Source organism: Rattus rattus, chromosome 4, assembly GCF_011064425.1.
Source record: "Rattus rattus isolate New Zealand chromosome 4, Rrattus_CSIRO_v1, whole genome shotgun sequence".
Classification (NCBI taxonomy): Eukaryota; Metazoa; Chordata; class Mammalia; order Rodentia; family Muridae; genus Rattus; species Rattus rattus.
Window position 1 is genome coordinate 56,220,292 of NC_046157.1, and position 19,521 is coordinate 56,239,812.

The 19,521-nt window shown below is 44.6% G+C and overlaps 1 protein-coding gene across 1 annotated transcript in view; it reads left to right on the forward strand.

The window, feature by feature from the left end:
• Window positions 1-19,521, forward strand: part of LOC116898356 — a gene marked incomplete at its 3' end in the record, with an annotated part of 43,129 nt that overhangs the window by 14,549 nt on the left and 9,059 nt on the right. The window contains exon 2 of the mRNA XM_032899672.1: window positions 15,732-15,862. Within this exon, the coding sequence (XP_032755563.1) occupies window positions 15,732-15,862 (131 nt within the window). The remainder of the gene's footprint in view (window positions 1-15,731; window positions 15,863-19,521) is intronic.

The following is a 19,521-nucleotide window of genomic DNA, read 5'->3' on the forward strand; positions in this document are numbered from 1 at the left end:
GAGAAGATCCCAAGACCCTGTCAAACGCATCCCAGTGGACAGCCATGACAAAGAGCTGAGATTGGCAGGGCAGGGCTGGCTGGGGAATATGCGGAATTTTCTATATAAGCATTGAGGCAGACCAAGCATGGTGGCAGTAAATCCTACAGGCAGGTGCCACATTAAGCTGGGAAAAAATATAGCGAAGCCAGAAGCATAGGTTATAAGCAAGATACCCAGGATTCAGAAAAACAAGGGCAAAATTACGTTAGCAACCTCCTGGGAAGCACCCGGAGTAGAAAACTGCTGACATGTGCTGTTGGCAAACTGAAGAATTACACTGATTTATTTGAGAGCACGTCATTGACTGTACTTGACTTTACTCACCCTTTTATTACTGAAATACTTGGGATATGATAAACTGAAAAGCTAACATTTAAAGACCTTTAATCCTCGGTGTTTGCTTCAACATGGAACAAAACCTGTGAAATACATAGACATACTCATATTTTAGAGCCTTTGCCAGTCACCATCGCAATCCTGACATGAGACAATGCTATAGAAGTACTTCTTAGAATCAGACAAAAATATCTAAGGGCTTGTAAACAGAAAGAGAAATGCCCAAATCTGACAAAATAATGGGTATTAAGAAAGCAAATATCTAGTCATCCTGACCTTGGGACGAGACGACTGCAATAAAGCAAATTTATTTTTTAAACGTGTTGTTTAGCAGGGTTGACTAAAGGTCTTTTAGGGTGCCAGTGATGGAAAAGTATACACATTCCGTAAGTTCTCTATTCTTCCTTCAAACATGTAGTAACTACTTTTCATTGCATATTTATTTAAGAATATGAGCATGGGTGTGGATGCCCATGGAGGCCATAAAAAGGTGTTGGATCACCCAGTGATGATGTGACCTTCCCCATACGGGTGCTGGGAACTGAACTCAGGTCCTGTGCAATAGCAGTGCATGCTCCTAACCGCTGATATCCCTCCAGCCCCTCAAATAACTGTTTTTACTTGGTCTTTGAGTCGGGATGGTTGTCCATGAAAATTGCCACCCATGCACACCGAGGCAAGGAATTCCCTCTACGGTGCACCTGGTGGATGGCAGTTTGACAATCATATCAACATCTCTGTTAATTATAGAAAATTAATTCTTCATGCTGAGTGTGGACAGCTGTCTCCTTCTGACGTCTATCAGAATTCATCTGCTGAGACAGGATGAAACTGTTGGAGCCCAAATAATTATCCCCCATCTTGTTCATCTTCTCTGCCTGACTCCCCGTCCCCCATCAGACTCAACAGAACCTGGTGGGCTCCCCGGCGACTCATCTTTATTCCTACCTCTCTGTATTTGAAACTGCCCCTTAGGCGGTGACATCTTTTATGTTCTAATCATTATAGCTGCTAGCCAATCAACAATAATGAAGGATCTGTCCCGTGCAATACACTGACCTAGAAATCATAGCTACCGAGAGTCATATAACAAGGTATCCAGCCGTCAGAACGCAAGTCTTCTCACCGATGTTCGCTGTGTAGAACTGGGTGGAGGGTCTTGGGGGGTGGGGAGCAGCAGCTCTATGGTTAGCTGATCTAATCATGTTATCTCTGTTTTCTCAAAGGCCACAGTGGACTCCGAGGGACCCTACACCTTATGAATGAGCATTGTCCTCAAGAAGGTGGTGGAAAATACCAGTGTACTTCAAGTAATTTCATACCCAGGAGCCTACTCTGGCGAGATGGTTTAGAGCAGTGGATCCCGGCCTTCCCTAAGGCTGTGACCCTGTAATGCAGTTCCTCATGTTGTGGTGAGCCCCAACCTTATAAAATTATCCCCATTGCTACTTGCAACAGTAATTTTGCTGCTGTTACAAGTGTAAATGTATCTGTGTTTTCTGTGATCATAGGTGAGCCCTGTGAAAGGATCATTCGACTCCCCAGGGTGAGAATGGCCAATTCAGAGCCTTTCACCTTTAACCTCCAGCTCCTTAGATTGTTCATGTTTTAAGCCTGATCAAAAGCAGCCTTTATGTTTTCCTTCACATCACTGGTTAAATTTTTCTGTTTAAGTCCAAGAGCAAAGAACTCTGCCATACCTGGAGAGATCCCCTCCTGGGGTGATAAACACTTGACTTACGACTCTGTGACCCATCCAGATGCTGAGACATCATCCGTCCCATCGACGTCGCATGCACCCATGTCTTCTTCAGAATGTTAAGCTTCATCCCGAACAACACAATAACAAAGACTGTCAGGAGTTCCTCGGTACCGTTAAGACACATCTATGGAAAGGAGAAAAAGAAGAACTGCACAGAGATGTCACTGATTAAGAAAGAAAAAAAGGCACAGGAAGAACCAGCCGGAGCGACAACAGAAACTGAAGAAGCCACAGGCTTCAGTGGTGGTTTGCACCACCATATATCATATGTGAGTCAGGAGAATGCAGGCATCTCATGCCCTAGGAATTTCCCATATTTCTAGGAAAATACATCTTCTCCCTCTGCTGGGAACGTGGGGTTCATCCAGTAGGAAGTGTAAAAGGAGCTCACTGTAAAGCGTATGGTACAAAGCTACAGGCGGAGATGAAGAGATGGCTCAGTGGTCAGAGCGAGTTCAGTCTCCAGCACCCACTTGGTGGCTCACAACTGTCCATAACTCCAGCCCAGGAGATCCGATACCCTCCTTTGTACCCTCAGCAGGTACTCAGTGCACTCATATGGTGCACATATATGCGTTCAGACATAACACATAAAATAAATTTTATTTAAAGAAAAATGCCACAGGCATGACTGTTGGTGGATAGTGCCTGTTTGGGTCATGAAAAGTGAAGTTTCTGTAGGCTTCAGGTTGTCTTCTAGTCGTCTTCTGTGCAAAGTTTCAGGACTGGTCCTTGCTCGGAGTATTGGAGCTCTCAGGATGCTTGTGACTGCAGTGACAATGCCAATGGAAACTCTAGAGATGGGCCACGCCCCAGCTAGGGAGAAGGATCCGCTAAGGAGAATCTCAAAGTGCAAGCAGGCCTGAACCACACCCCATACTCTCATCCCAGGAGTTAGAGGACATCGAGCTAAGTGCAGAACTAGGAATTCGTGGTGGGAATGGGGAGGTAGCGATCCACAGTGCGGTGAAATATCGAGTCTGCTCCAGATCTGACTGATGATGATGGATCCTATCTGGGTGCTGCTTAAATGCTTTGCTTTGTTCCACAATCGAGTCAGGAAACTGTACAGATGACCAAGGGTCCAGGCAGACGGGGATCAAGTCCAGTACCCTGTTGTCTCCCTCAGAGAAGACACCCTAAAGCCCCATGGGCTCAGGAAGGGCACACAGGCCCGGGAGATGAATCGGTAGGTAAAGTGCTTGCTGCACAAGCATTTGCCTCTGACTGCAGATCTCCAGCAGCTACGTAAAAGGACTGGGATGGCACAGCGTACACCTGGATCCCAGCCCAGGGCGGGGAAGAGGAACAGTAGGGTGGTCTGAACATTTGCCATCCCGTTGGATTTGTCTATCCCTGAGCTCCACGTCCAACAAGAGACTCTATCTCTATAAATAAAATGTGAAGTCTCTCTCACACACACACACACACACACACACACACACAGGTACACACACACAGGTACACACATGCATATGCCACACAAGAAAAAAAGAAAGCAGAGATTAGGCAGGAGGGCTTTTCACACCTGCACTTGCAGCACTTGGAAGGTAGGACCCGGGGCTGAGGGATGTAAGGTCACCCTCAGCCCCATACATGGTCTGAGTTCATCGTAGGCTATGTGAGACCCTGTCTTGAAAACATCCCACAAAAACAAACAGAAAGCCACTGCTGGCTGGAAAACCAAGAACCCATGGCCACAAATGATAGCACATGAGACTTAAAAGTAAGCATAATAACAGTAAAAAGAAACTGTGGAAAAATAGAAAAAGCAACTATTATATAAATCTTAAAGGAGGGAAGCTGGGGGGTGGGGGAAGAAGGTAAACAAGAAAGAAAAATTTTCAGAACAGCTTTGAGTAATAGAACAATAGAGCAACTGCTTAAGTCTGACAAAATGAACCAAACGGTTAACATAGCACACACAGTACAGCATAGGGGGCTGGCTCAGTAGGTAAGTGTTTGCCTAGCTCTGGCCTCTGTGCACACCCACACACATACAAACTTGCTCAGACAAACTCACATATGCACCCACACAAGCGTGTATATACACCACATTCCGAAAAGTAAAAGAGAAAGTAGAAATCTCAATAAAAGCTTATGTTGACTCCGTGTTGGAATATTAAATGGATTAAATTAGATAAACTAATTTGACATATTTCCAGAGATTATTTTTATGTGACTCCATGAAGTTTTTGATTGCATACATAGCTCACATATTTCAGTTAGACAATGATCTATGTAACTCCTTAAGGAAAGCTGAAGCAGTCATCCAAAACGCTGCAAAGTGAATTTGTATTCAAGATTCACCCTTGAATATAAATAAGGGGAACTCGGCCTTATAAACCTTTATTGAAAAAAAATCTACCTGATAAGATGTAGGAAGAAATTTAAAAAAAATTACAGGACTCGTTGTTGGAGGAGTGAAAGGAAAGAGGTTTCGTGGCCAGCATTGAAATATAACGAGACTGTGGACACAAGGATTAAGGGTTCAGAGCAGAAGTGATGTAAATCTTGACGCTATACACTGTAATGGTATCAAGAGAGGCTCAGCGAGCTCCTGCAGACAGCCCGATGTCTTAAGCTTAGAGGCCATCTGGTGTCTGTCCAGGCTACTTAACTTCACCAGTAAAAGCCAAACTAGACCTTGCTGCAAGATCACGGCCAGCCCCACCGTGTTCAAATCTATTTACAAAGCCCAGGCCCTTAGCACCTTTCAAGACTTCTCAATTTCACTGTTAGCTCCCCAGCAGGAGTAGACAACGCTTGATCAGATGGGCAGAAGGGACTTAAAACAAACCGAAACAGACAGCAGACCACACGCTGGGCCTGCCCGTTACAGTTTGCTGAGGCTGCGATGCAGGGAAGGGGAAGGGGGTGGGGCTGCAGCTGTGGATGGAGCTCCCTTGCAGAATGCTCATGTAGCACGCACAGGAAGCCCTAGGTTTGATTCCCTTCTAGGTCATTAACAGACATCAGGTGAGCTAAAAGATTTACAACCACTGACACTCTCAGCACAGAGAGTATGGAGAAAGGAAATCCTTGTGTGGAGGAGCCTGTGTTTGTGGGCATTCGCATTCCAAGTTTTCTTCCATAGACAGAAAAGCTATCGTCTGCTCTTAAGGGTGGGGTGCTCCAAACACAGGCACAATCAAGGGCAATTGCCCAGCTCTCTGAGGAAAGTAACTTGGGCAACACAAGACAGCACCAACCGGGAGGTGACAAGCAGCTCGGGCGTCATTTACAAAGATTAATTCCTGAAACTGTCAATCTGTCCCCTGACACTGGATCAAACATTTGCTCACAGCACCCTTCAGTCTGCTTTATTTTCAGGATTAAAAATGTCCCACTGTTCTATGTGTAGCTAGGACAGACAACCTGCAGAACGCCGTCAAATGTCAACTAAATATTAACCGTTTTCGTTTTAATAAGCTTCCTGATGTCTAACGTGCATTTGAACACTGGTCTAAATATAAGAGCTTAGGCCAAAAAGGGGGAAAAAATCATTTTTCCCCAAACAATCTACAGAAGATCTCGCAAGCAGTCTCATCTCAAAAACCAGCGGTTGCCTTTTAACTCACTATCATTAGAATGGAAATGGTTTGTTCAAAAAAGAAGAGACACACGACGAGGTTGGTGAATAGAGCATTTACCGCAACAAACACACATCGCTGGGCTCCAGCCCCAGGACTCACACAGAGCTGATGTGTGTAGGTCACCCAGGTCTTCTTAGGGGAGGTCAGAGCCAGAGCCAGGAGAATCCCTGAAAGCTTGTGTGCCGGTTCCCTGGTGTACACACTAGTGAGCGGGAGATTCTGTCTCTGACAAGGTGGGCGGTGGGGACCAGGTTCCAAGATTGTCCTCTGAACCAGGGCACACATATTTACTCTTTCTCTCTCTGTCTCTGTCTCTCTGTCTCTCTGTCTCTCTGTCTCTCTCTCTCTCTCTCTCTCTCTCTCTCTCTCTCTCTCTCTCTCTCTCTCTGTCTCTCTCTCTGTCTCTCTCTCTGTCTCTCTGTCTCTCTGTCTCTGTCTCTGTCTCTCTGTCTCTGTCTCTCTCTCTCTCTCTCTCTCTCTCTCTCTCTCTCTCTCTCTCTCTCTCTCTCTCTCTCTCTCTCTCTCCTCTCTAAAAGGATAAGAAAACCAACATGTCTTCCAGCTCAGTCAATCGTGGCCATTTTCCTCTAATGTCAGCCTGGCCTTTGGGGCTCTTAACGCCACTGCAAAGATAACGCTTGTGATTGATAAATTTTACTCCAAATCCACTCAGAGGTTTGAAAATAATTTCCCCTTGAAGAGAAACGTCGACCCTGGACTTTGGATAGAATAACCCTTCGGCGGTCTTTAAATAGCAAGCGCATCATCAGACCCAAAGCACCGTGCAGTCCAAGCCCTACAGAAATAGTCTTTCTGTTTGTCCAGCTGCACATAGTCCCACAGATCCCAGCCCTGAACTTGCTCAGTATATTTAGCAACTGCTCACATTGCTTATCTCTCTCCAGTCCATTTTTAATGATCCTAAGTAAGAGAGAGACCTCCGCTGCTCCAAAACTTGACTCCCATTTTTTTTTTAAGGTTTAAGATTGTTTGAGACCCTTTCACCCTCTCCGAGGCTCAGAGAAGGTTATCAACCTCCCACGAGTTCCCACTAATGAGGTAGATAAGAGGTGAGCTCATAGCAGCAATGGCTGAGCAAGCAGCTCAGGGCACAGGGCTGGCATTGTGAGAGCCAAACTCAGCCGAACTCAGTGAGGGAGCCAGGATGCAAACAGATGAATGCCTGTTCACTCTGGGATGCTCCCCGCCCCTTGCCAGTTTTATGAGACATATTTTCGCTATGTTGCCCAGGATGGCCTCAAACTTAGGATCCTCCTGTTTCTGTCACCGGAGTGTTGGGATTTTAGACTGTGCCACCACAGCAATCTCTAGTCCTGGTCGATCACTAGGCGACTCCGTGTGGCTATGTGATTTGGCATTCGAATGGCTAGAACACTGGTAGGTTTTCTTCACTTCTGGGTTACAGAGTAAAGGGTTATAACACGAACATCCTGGTGTTCAAACTTCTAACTCATGTTCCAAAAAGACAAGGCAAAGGTCTCGTTCATCCTCATGGTCCTTTTGTATTATCGTAAACAGCGGAGTAGGGAAAACGGAACGTGGGGGCTTCAACACCAACACCAAGGTCTAGATTCAATTCTGAAATGAGGTGTTTTGCTGGATGAAGTTGTTAATCTTCCCACACAGCCAGGTAGTAAGGAGAGGTTTGCAAGTTAGGAATAAATAACTACTCACTGTGGACTGAGAAATATATACTTAAACAAAAACAAACAAACACAAAAATATGAACTCCTATCCCTCATTATCCTTTCTGAACCACATTTGCCTGATGAATCACACTGTGCAAACCCTTCTATCTGTGAGACTCTGCCAACTCCTTGAAGCCCAAGGCACCCATGATCCCAGTCTGGGGTTTTTTTCTTTTTTTTAAGGATTTATTTATTTATTTTATGTATGTGAGTACACTGTGGCTGTCTTCAGACACACCAGAAGAGGGCATTGGATCCCATTACAGATGGTTGTGAGCCACCATGTAGTTGCTGGGATTTGAACTCAGGACCTCTGGAAGAGCAATCAGTGTTCTTAACCACTGAGCCGTCTCTCCAGTCCCAAGTCTGGATTCTTATAACAGAAATATAGTGGACTCATATTTCTGATGGTTGTCAAAAAAAGGCCTTTAGGGGCTGGAGAGATGGCTCAGTGGTTAAGAGCACTGACTGCTCTTCCAGAGGTCCTGAGTTCAACTCCCAGCAACCACATGGTGGCTCTCAACCATCTGTAATGAGATCTGATCCCCTCTTCTGGTGTGTCTGAAGATAGCTATAGTGTACTCATATGAATAAAATAAATCTTTTAAAAAATCTTTTAAAAAAAAGGTCTTTAAATTCTCCTAGCCTCCTTTCAGCACTTTGATGGGCTAACTCCTACTCATTTAAAAACACTTTATTGAGGTATGATTGGCATACAGAAAATCCACATGATATAGCCATCCAATTTGCTGGGTGTGGAAGTAAGTAAATGACCCTGGTCATGATCAACGCCATCAATCTATCATTCTGAAAGTTTCCTCCTGTCTCCTGACTTTTATCTTCACAGAAATCATGAGTGTAAAATCTGAGCAACATTTTATATTCATGTTATATACAAATGAAACGGTAATGCATCTTTCTTTGATCAGTTCCCTCTGTCCTCGTTTCTCCAGAATGTCTTTCCTAGCTTCTGGAAAATCTTCTGGATTTGCTGTCCTAGTGTCAACATGAATGTCCTTCTCTATACTAGAGGCTGCATCTTGAAAGTATCCATTTTAATTCTTTCTCTGCCTTTTTGATATTATTGGCAAGAGCCAGATCCTAAACTTCCTTACCTCTCACCAAAGTTCCACCACTTGTCGGTTGAGTGAAGCTCTCGAGTCAAGAGAAGTGGGTAAGATTGATGTGTGTTCGTGGTTGCATTGGGCAGTGAGTGTGCAAAGACTAATCAAGGGCTAGGGAGAGAATTTTTTTATTCTGTGCTGGGCATCCGTCTCTCTTTAACTTTTATTTTTAGACGGGCTGGTCTAGAATTCAATACATATTCAAGGAGGACCTTGGCCTTCTGATCCTCACCGTCACATCACCACCTGCTTAGTTTAGGGTACGCTGGGGATTGAACCAATGACATGCATGCTACATCAGCCCTTTACCAAAGGGCTGCAGCCTGCCATCTGCTCTCTTTAATGATGACTTGCTGTTTTAGCAGGACAGCAGCACACAGACAATAGGTAAAGCATGGGTGTGTGGCATCATTCCAACAACATTTCATTCATAAACCAGATGGCACACGGCAATCGTCCCAGGGCTCTGGGCTGCCAATTTTTGTGCTATACTTGTGCAAAAGTGTTTTATTGACTTTCACCTCATTCTACATCTAGACTTATTTGTGCTTGGCAGAACTCCAAGTGTTGTTATCATTCAAGCACGATTTTTGTTGTTGTTGTAATCTCAACAGTGTTCCAGTAGCATAAAGATTTGAGGTTCAATGAAAAGTGGGTAGCTTACTTCCAAGAGGTATCTTCCTCATGGAGAGGAAAGAAATTGAATCCCACCACTCTTGTGCAGTGTGAGTGTCATGCTGTAATTAGTAGCAGCTGTTTAACTAAATAATAGTGCTTAAAAGAGCAGGCTGTGCCCTTTGGATCTCCAAGGGCAACAAGAAGGGGGACCTTTAGTGGACAAGAGTTAGATGCTTCATAACATCGTAGCGGTGGCTTTGCCTGTGAGAGGAAATGCTCATTACTTGTAGACTTACGTCCATCTGAGCTTTCCTGCGTCAAGCCCTGCTTTCCCAGAATTTCTTGTCCATGTGGTCCAGGTCAAGGCTGAATCCTTGTTCCTACAGCTCCTTCCCACAAGGGTGTGGGGGCGGTGGGAGGAAAGATTACAAGAATTTTAAGGTTCCTATATGTCTTCTAATTTACAGCATTCTTCTCTTTTTGGAAGCTTCTTCATCCCGTTCCCATAAGGTTTTGGAACACTTTTTAAGTGAGATGAGTTTCTTCTTTTCATTACTCCCTTAGGCTACCGTCCATATGCCGGATTTACCTTGAGCATTAAGCTGATTTTTATAGTTTCCTTTTCATTCTGTGTCAAACCTTTGTTGGAACCCCAGAGGTGCCCCCCAGATTTCTGTGCCACGCCTTCACGTGCTCACCTATGTGGTTTCAGACACTCACTTATCAGGAATGTGAGTTTTACCAGAAGGAGAACATGGTCAGAAGGTGAGCCGGGCATGGGACTAAGTAACACTCAATTCACCCTCATGTTCTCCATCAAAGACATTGCAGGGTACTTGGAACATTCTAGGCGCTGGTGAGCCCGGCCTTCCCTTCAGAGTTCTCAAATGTCTTCTCCTCTGGGAAGACTTTTCTAACTTTTCTTCAAATAATCCTTTACCTCTTTCTCTCTGGCACTTCTGCTGGGTACCACCCACTCCTCAGTCAGTGCTGAATACCATTCATTTTTCAGTCAGTAGACCAATGACAATTTGTTTACATTTTGTCCGTTATCTTGAACTCCACCCTAAAGATTCTATTTCATGTCTACAGGGACTCACTTTGCAAGATGTATAGTAAGTGTTAGAAACATGCCAAATAATGAATAAAGGAAGTGGTGTGTGTGTGTGTGTGTGTGTGTGTGTGTGTGTGGTGTCTAATAATTTATATTAAAAATAATATAATTTAATAGTTCCTCTGTTCCCACTTTTATGTCAGTTTTCAGTAACTGAGCATATTTATAAAGATACAAAGAAAGTCAAGTTCGTTTTATTCTATTTGCCTTATCCCACTAAGAAGCAAAGTGTTTGATTTGTATAGAAATAACATCAGCAATGACCTGTAGTACCTACCATGTGCGAGGCATATTAAATTAGCCTGTTTAATTTGTTCATGAGTCTGATAAAATATCCAAGATACTCTGACTATTCCCTTTATACACGAGGGAATAGAAGGAGCACACAATGGGCGAGCTCAGTCCTGTCCACACACAGTACGGCTATACTTGGGGCCTGGGAAGCCCTCTCTCGGAGGCTAGCCCTTACAGTCCTCACAACTCTCTATACTAATGAAGGAGACGCACATACTAAGACTAGAAAAACAAATCTGGAAAACGTTTAGTTATTGGAGCACAGGCAACTTCTCAGTGGCTACACCAACGGAAGACAGTGGTATTCCCTTCCCCTCGACACCATTAACTGTCTGCAGTCTAAGGACCTCCTGAGCCTGTAGTCATACTTATTGCACTACGTTATTGGGTTCTTGTATCTACAACCCTTCTACACTCAGTCCCTTCCAACTGCTCCAACACCAGGTAGGAGTGAGAGAAGATTAGAGGAGAAGGGGGCCCATTCCTCTTCAGACTGCTTCCTGCTGAGTAGAGGCATGGAGTTCCTTGGGAGCAAGTCCAGTAGCAGCAGGAAGGGGCAGGCAGCTGCTGCCACAGGCCCTCCAGGACTGTCCCATTTATACCTTCTCCAAAGTCCCCAGAATTCCAAGAATCATGCCCCTCCTAGAGCATGAGACAATCGTAATGGCTGTGGACAATGGAGAACAGCCCCATATCCCACACTGGGGATTGAAACAAAAACCTATCCACATAACATAACTGAGTTTTTAAAGAAACCGCAATTCTCACTACATGAGCCCTTCCCCCTTCCATGATTAGGACAGGCTCAATCTTTGAGTGGGTCGTGATGGTAATGACAACTGCACTGAGTTCATGGGTGCAGCCACCATGTTCAAAGCAATGGTTTAGCAATCTTGACCCACAATCCTTTGGTGCTAACATTCTTTCTGCTCCTCCTCCACAGTGCCCCCTGATCCTTGGAAGGACTGATATAGATGAACCCATTTAGGACTAAACACTCCACTATTCTTTATTCTCAGGACGTCAACCCATTATGAATCAATATTAACCACTGCTCTCTACAAGAAGACGTCTCTCTGACTTAGGTTGAGGGTAGCATTAATAGGTGGATGTAAACATGACCGTTGAGAAGCCATAGGTTAATTAAACAAAAAAATGTTAGTGCTATGTGGGGGATGCTTTCTCATGAACTGTTGGTGAAGGAAGGCCCAGAGGCTCCCAAAGCAATATGGACAATTGTCACATTGTCCTTGCCGCCTATCATAACTAGATGATAAGACTGTTGCAGAAATCATCATGCTTTGGTCACAGGTCATGGAGCAATCAAACTTGAACTGAGCCGAAAGCCTCCTGACGGCTCTCATGGGATTGGAAGGTGTTGGGCAGATAGCTAGAAGAGAAAAGTCATTAACAGTCTTACCCTCCTCTGGAGGCTGTGAATTGCAGCAAGCTAGCAAGATGTGCCTGCTGGCGTAGGAGTGGCATAGATGTTTAGGAAGAGCCAACAACTTTCTGATTGGACTTGAGGTCAACTTCCCAAGAGTAAACTCATGAGGACAAATAATAAATACCTCATCCTCACCTGGGAATTGCTGGGGTTGGTGTGGTACTGCTATGTACGCAGATGCTAAATACTGGCTCCCCAAGATCTGGCTTCCCTACTCATTAAGAGCGGATCCTCAAATACACTAGCAACTATGTAAACCTTGCTTCTCGAGATAATTGGTCAATAAAAAGCGAGAGCCCGTGATTGGGCAGTAGAGAGAGAGAGAAAGGCGGGACTCAAGGATTGAGAGAAAAGGGAGAAAACCAAGAGAGGAGGAAGTAGAGATGAGAAGAGATGGATCATTAGCCTGAGGCTGGGAGAAACAGCAAGCAACAAGGGACATATGGCTGGGATGTAAGCTAGAATAGCTCAAAACCTGCTCATTCTAGGTTTACGGCTTGTAAAGAAAACACCAGGATTGTGTATCTTTTATACATGCTAGCAAGAATGAATAATTCCTTTTACAGGGAAAGTCTACTATGAGGAGGTTTTCTTGGGCTCTCTCCTCAACAGAATGGAGAGAGGACCCACACTTGAGATTTATTTGAAACCGGGTGCTGAGTCAAAGCCAGCCATCAGGGAGCCTGAGAAGAGACGGTGAGAGGCGCTCCCTCACACACAATTACTAAGCAGAGAGCATAAGCAGTCACTGAGGCTTAAACCTTCACAACCAGAGGATCTTTGAGACTCAGATCCTGTGAGATTGTGAGGGGTGTTCACACAGACCACTCTGTGAAAAAAGCAGAATGTGGGCAAATGTCTCCAGGGGGCTAGAAACACTCAGAAGACAAAGAAAGGGGTCCCAGAGGGCCCCTCTCAAGCCTGACACAGAAAGAAATTCATGCCCAAGGCGTAAGTCATGGCATGAAGGCAGGCAGGCGGGGTGCATGCCTAAAACATGGGTGATCTTCTGCTGTATCTCAGAATTAATTTTATCCCTAATTGTTTGTATCTCAAAATTTAAACAGCAACCTACGGATAGTAAACTATTTTATCCTTTTGTGTATCACAAATCGAGTCAGAGGGTCCAGGAATGCTTTTGAACAGAATTATAGACAAGAATGGAGAGAGACAAAGGCATGGCAGATCTCTAGCACAGCAACGCTCCCCTCCCATCGCTGTGCGCTGGGCTTGGTGGCTTTCCATTTCTGTTCTACTTTTGTTTGTTCTTAAGATAGAGTCGCTAGCCTAGGCTGAATTAGAACTTGCTCCTCCGGCTTCAGCTTCCTAAGTGCTGGAAATACAACCACGTACTTCCGTCCCTTAGATGTGTACAGTCAAGGCCTTCCCACAGACCCCATGTGTGGAGCACTTGGGACTTTTCAGGAAGCCTTTCGATGTCTTATATAACACCACCTAATGTGCTTCTTCATTCTGTGAAGATGTATCCAAGCTATGACAGTCAAGATCCACTCTCATTTAAGACACGAGGCATTTTTTAAATGAGCTAGGAAAACGGCATAAACAAATAAAAATACTGCTCTAGATCTAAAGAAGATGTCCCTAGTTACTACTCCAGCTACTACTTAAAGTTAATTTACATTTTTAGAAATCTAACCAATTAGTTTGGAAGTAACCACCATATTGAACAGCAGACACATAGACTATTTTTATTATCATGGATACAAGTGTCAGGGGCTTGGAAAGGTAAAATGTCAGCCCTTGTTTTATTCATTAATTTATTTTGGGTTTTTTGTTTGATCGGTTGTTCTTGTGTTGAGCTGGCTTCTGGTGGTTTGAGGCAGGATCTTAGTCTGTAGCCCAGGATGGTCTTTAACTTGCAATAATCTTCCTGCCCAGCTTCCTAAGAACTAGAATTACAGGCCTGGGTCACCTTTCGCATTTCACATTTCAGGAACAGGCTTAAGTTCTCTTGATATTTCATTTTGAAACAGCCTTTTACCGACAACAAACAAACAGAGATACAGTGTTGCAGAACTTCTTCCCGGGAAGCCTGAATCAGCTCCAGAGCGCTGGCAAGCCACTCAGATCTCCCCTGGGGGATTCTGAGCCGCGTGGTGTCATGCACTGGCTGTTTCTGAGAAGCTTCCATGGTTCTTCTGCTGAACACACAGCTCTTCTGTGTATCACCGTCTTTTCCCATGGCTGTCTTTCTCACTTCCCTTTTGTATGATTCACGCTTTAAGGCATTGGGGCCACATTATTTTTATGTGTAGATCTGACTGTGAGCAGGGGCGAGGGAAGAACATTCAGGAATATTTGGGGAATTCTGTCATTTGGAGGCTGATAAGAGACTTAGTATTTCCTTTAGACAAGAAAACTCAAGGCTTTTGGCGGTCTTTGATCTCACATACTGCATACTGCCTTCTTTCTTTCCTACCACAGAACAAGCCAAAGAAATCTTGTCAGAATTTAAGTTTTCCTCTAGCTTCTTGGGTTAGACACACACACACGTGATGAGGTCATCCAAAACCACTTGCATTTTCTAGTGAAGATTTCCTGATATCTAAGATATCTGATTTTATGTCTAGTCAGAAAAGGTCATTTAATCTTCCATAATGGGAAAAAAAATCTATACTTAAACTGAACTCTGTCATTTCAATGAACCTCAAGGCTACAAAAGGACAAGGTTCTTTTACAAGCATCAAGGCCACTGCCAGAGCAGTCAGCCCTTCCTCCCTATCCTGGGTCAGAGCAACCAATAAGGAAACAACCTTGCAAGAAAATTTGGTGTGTGTGCTTATTTTATTTACTGTGCCTTAGAACTATATGATTTTTGACAACCAGACTCCTGAAGTCCAACTAATAAGGATGTTATATTTTTTAATTTATTATTTTTATTAATCATTCCATTCTTTTACATCTCAAATGATATTCCACTTCCCAGTTACCCCTCCACAAAACCCCCTCCCACATCTGCCCTCCTCCCCCTCCCCTTTGCCTCTATGAGAGTGCTCCCCCACTCACCCATCCTCTCCCGCCCTGCCCCTCCAGCAACCCCCTATACTGGGACATCAAACCTCCACAGGACCAAGGGCCTCCCCTCCCATTGATGTCATACAAGGCCATCCTCTGCTACATATGCAGCTGGAGCCACAGGTCCCTCCCTGTACACTCCCTGGTTGGTGGTCTAGCCCCTGGGAGCACTGGGTGGCCCGGCCAGCCTACGTTGTTCTTCCTGTGGGGTTACAATCCCCCTCCGCTCCTCCAGGCCTTCCGCCAGCTCCTCCACCAGAATCCCTGAGCTCAGTCTGATGCTGCAAGCACACGGATGCTAACTTTATAGTTACAGGACACAGGTTTTTTTTAACTACTGCGAAACTTTATGAAACAGAAAGTGATTCTCGATATATCCCTGTAGTGACAATTTTGATTGATTTAAAAACACTGAAAGGCGATGGGAATGTGTTTTTGTTTTAATCCCGGGTGTGGGATATGAGGCTGCTTCAGATCGTCCACAGCAGCTGACTGTGATTCGTCTCATGCTCTGGCTGGCAGGAGCGTGGTATTTCTAGCTCAAGATAGTTTATATTTGGAATCCTGAGGACTCTTGAGAGGGTATACACGCCAGGGTCCTGAGGGGGGTACAGTGGCAGCCACTTCTGCTGACACTCCTGCTGACACTGCAGCTGCTGCTGCTGACACTCCTGCCCCTGTTGCTGGTCGCTGGTCGCTGGTCGCTGGTCGCTGGTCGCTGGTCGCTGGTCGCTGGTCGCTGGTCGCTGGTCGCTGGTCGCTGGTCGCTGGTCGCTGGTCGCTGGTCGCTGGTCGCTGGCTGGAGATACCCTGGTGATAAAGATTGAACTTGCTCCAAGGAACTCACACACTCCTCAGTCACAGGAAGCAGTCTAATGACATTGATGCTCCCCTTCTCTCTAGCTTTCTTTATCTCCTACCTAGCATTGAGGGGTTGGAATGAATTGGGGTAGAGAAGCTTGGTAGGAAAAAGAACCCAACAGAGAGCCATGGGTCCAGAAGCCCCAGCCCCTTCTTATAGCTGACGAAAGGCTTAGAAAACCTGACGTTGGAAAACTAATTGACATGTTGCCTTGAGTAGTTTAAGGAACTTAAAATTGTTCCATTCTTATGTTTACTATGGTCTTCCAAGAACCATGTAAAATAAACCACCTATAATACCATTATTCAGGGAAAGAGGAATGATGGTTGGTCTGGGGAAATAAATGGTAATGAATTTGAATTTCCAGGAAGAGAGGAACTACAAGGAAGTCCAGGTGGGAAACAAGAAGTGGCAGGAAGACCCATGAGGAAGGGGAACAGCACACTGCACAGAGCTTTACAAACGTGGATCTGACAGAAGCTGCATTCTACCATGGTACTGCTGTTGATAACCCAAGCCTGAGTTAGAGCTCCATGCATATCTCCTGAGGGACATCAGCACTGCTGCTCCCTGGCCCACATTTAGGGCAACAATGCCCCATACCACCTCAATTGCCACAATCATTAAATAATTTACATTTATATCAAAGCTTTACACAACTGATCCTCACATATTTTGTCTGGGTATAATTTAAGTGGGTAAAACAGAAGTCTATGGAATACTTTTGGCAATCTTAACTGCTCTGTGGATACATGGCTGAAGAGACTCCAGGATCTCAACGTCATACCACCTTCCCACTTAATACATTCCTTTATCAAATTCTGAAGATCACCTCCAGTCTGTATTCACTTTTCCTAGACTAGGTGAAATAAGATACTTCAGTAATAAAAATGTTCTGTGCCCAAATCAATTTGAAAACGTTGGCTTAAAAACAGTCCCTAAGCTAGTGAGATAACTCAGCAGGTGCAGACACTTCAGTCAAGCCTGAAGACCTGAGTTCTATCCCTGGGACCCACCTGGTGACAGGGAGAAACCCAGCTCCCACAAGTTGTCCTATGACTTCTCAGACACATTGTGGTTCACACACACACACACACACACACACACACACACACACACACACACACACACACCTTCTTTGATGGGATTTTAGAGCTATACTAATCTATAGCTACATAGATACAAATTTAGTGGGCAGTTTAATATTGCCTTTTAACAGGTTCACCTCCAGAGCCTGTGAACTCCCCAATCACAAGCTCTTGGCCATGTAAGTCACTCTCTTAAAGATTCTTAATGTATATTTGTGTTAAACACTCTGAAAGTCTTATAGTAAAAGAACTGTTTTTATTTTTAATTATGTTTATGCATGAGTATCTGTAGGGGTGTGCATATAGGATGGGAGCATATGCCTTCAGAGGCCATCATGTATGTGTGTGTGTGTGTGTGTGTGTGTGTGTGTGTGTTCATGTGTGCATGCATGTATGATGGTTGGCAAAGAAACTCACATCTGGACAAAATGTGTGCAGTAAGTAACTGTGGAGAACTCAAGTACAAATGGGAAGAGTACATCACACCACCTCTCCAAGGCTCACTGAGGAAGAGGCTGGGTACATATTATAAGATTCAGAGGTCAGGGAGGAGTGAAGAAAACGAGTATCTTCTGAACATAATGGGGCCATTCTGTCCGTGAACTCATAGCAGCTGTAGTGGTCTGCACAGGATCAAGCCATTCACTATTCTAACTTAGAGGGAAGAGTGGTAACAGTCGATGGCTTCTGGGGACGGGAGCCACATTTTTCCTTAAGGGCATGGCTCCTGGTATGTCACCATACTTAAGTAGACGGCTCCATACTCAGGGATATATGGGCAGTATCAATAGAACTCAATGGGTTATTAAAATAAACAAAAATGCACACAAATTTTGGGAGGGTTAGGAAGAGTTAAGGAGTTGGGGTGCATATCATCTAAACTTTGCATGTAGTTCTCAGTGAAGTGACAAGGTTTAAGAAAGAACTGGCCACAGACACCATGCTTCCTTCATAGGAACCCTCTTCACAATGGCTGTAGAAGCATTCCCACACTATACATATTTGGCTGATGTTTTAAAATATTTTATTTAATATTCATACACGTGCATAACTTATTTTGATCAAGTCCACTCCCCTGTCCCATTCCCCTCTAATTCTTCCCATATCCCAGACCTCTTTCCTCTCAGCGGAAAAGTTTTGAGTGAGCACACTGTGTTACATCACAGATACTTCTTAAATCGGTATAACCTGTAACCAATGTGTAATAATAAGTGAGTAATTGGGTCTGAGGAGAGAACAGCTTCCATGAAAACAATGGAAACAAAATTGTGCTGAGGTTGCCCACAGACAGATTACCAAGCTAGAATACAGAAAAAAAAAAAACCCATGCCACTTCAAAGCTGTCACGTGACCATCACCTGTAAAGAAAGGAAGTGGTCACGGCTTTCTAGCCACGCCCCCATGGTACCTTGTGATCCCTGCCTTTGAGGGGGCGGGGAGGATAAAAAGACCAAATACATCCCGCTGTGGAGACCAGGAAATCTAAACACACTCTCGCCTACTAGGATGACTAAGGGACTAGACTACCATCTACCTACACAAAATATTTGAAGCCCAAAGCTGCAAAAATACTTCTTTGATCTTGCTTTGGATTGGCCATATTGAAATAACTTCTAGATAGGGGTTTCTCCTACAGCAAATGGGCCCAGGGTGTTGACTGGGCATTGGGTGAATTCTGAATAACTAGTTTATATTTCTCCTAATATAAAACATGTATTCCTCCTCCTACACAGAGAGAATCTCTGCCATGCAACTTCAGAAGAAAGTCACAGATGTGTCCCACGGTGGCTAAATAAGCCCCCTGGGTACCAGTGCTCTGTCTTCCAGGAAGTGGTATTCGGTGGCTTTCAAACTTTAGCTGCCCCAGTCACCTGGATGGCTATGGTCCACCCTGGAGTTTCCGATTCAGTAAGACTGAGGTAGGGCTGAGGATTCTAATTCATCATAAATTCTTGGTGCAGCTGCTGCTCTAAGGTCACAAGGTGGGGAACCCCCCTCGCCCCGTAGTCGCCTGGCCTTCATCCTTTACCTTAGATATAGAGTCTGAGGAAGTAATGGATTTATAACACACGATGGTTTCAGCAAAGCTCCCCCGGTCATGAGTCCTGATGTGACCCCTGCACTCCGCTCTATAGCTTCAGTCACGAGTTCAGTCTCAGCCTGCCCTGTGTGTAGATCCGCCCCCACGTAATCGCCCTCTCAGTTCGGTTCGCTTGTCATGGAAAACTCTGAGACTTTGATATGGGCAAGAGAGATTACCGCGTGTCCCGTCTAGTCCTCCAGGGTACCTTTAAGGCCTTTTATTGCCTTTTACCTATTTCACAACCCTATCAGTTCTTAGAACTGATAATAATTCATGTTACCCCGCTCTGAATTAACGAATTGAACTCCTTTAAAGTGTTAATGGTTAGAGGCCTGGATTCTGCCCAGTGGCTTAGAGGCACCCAATATGAAAGCACCTACGGCCAGATAATTAGATAGGATATATTTTTA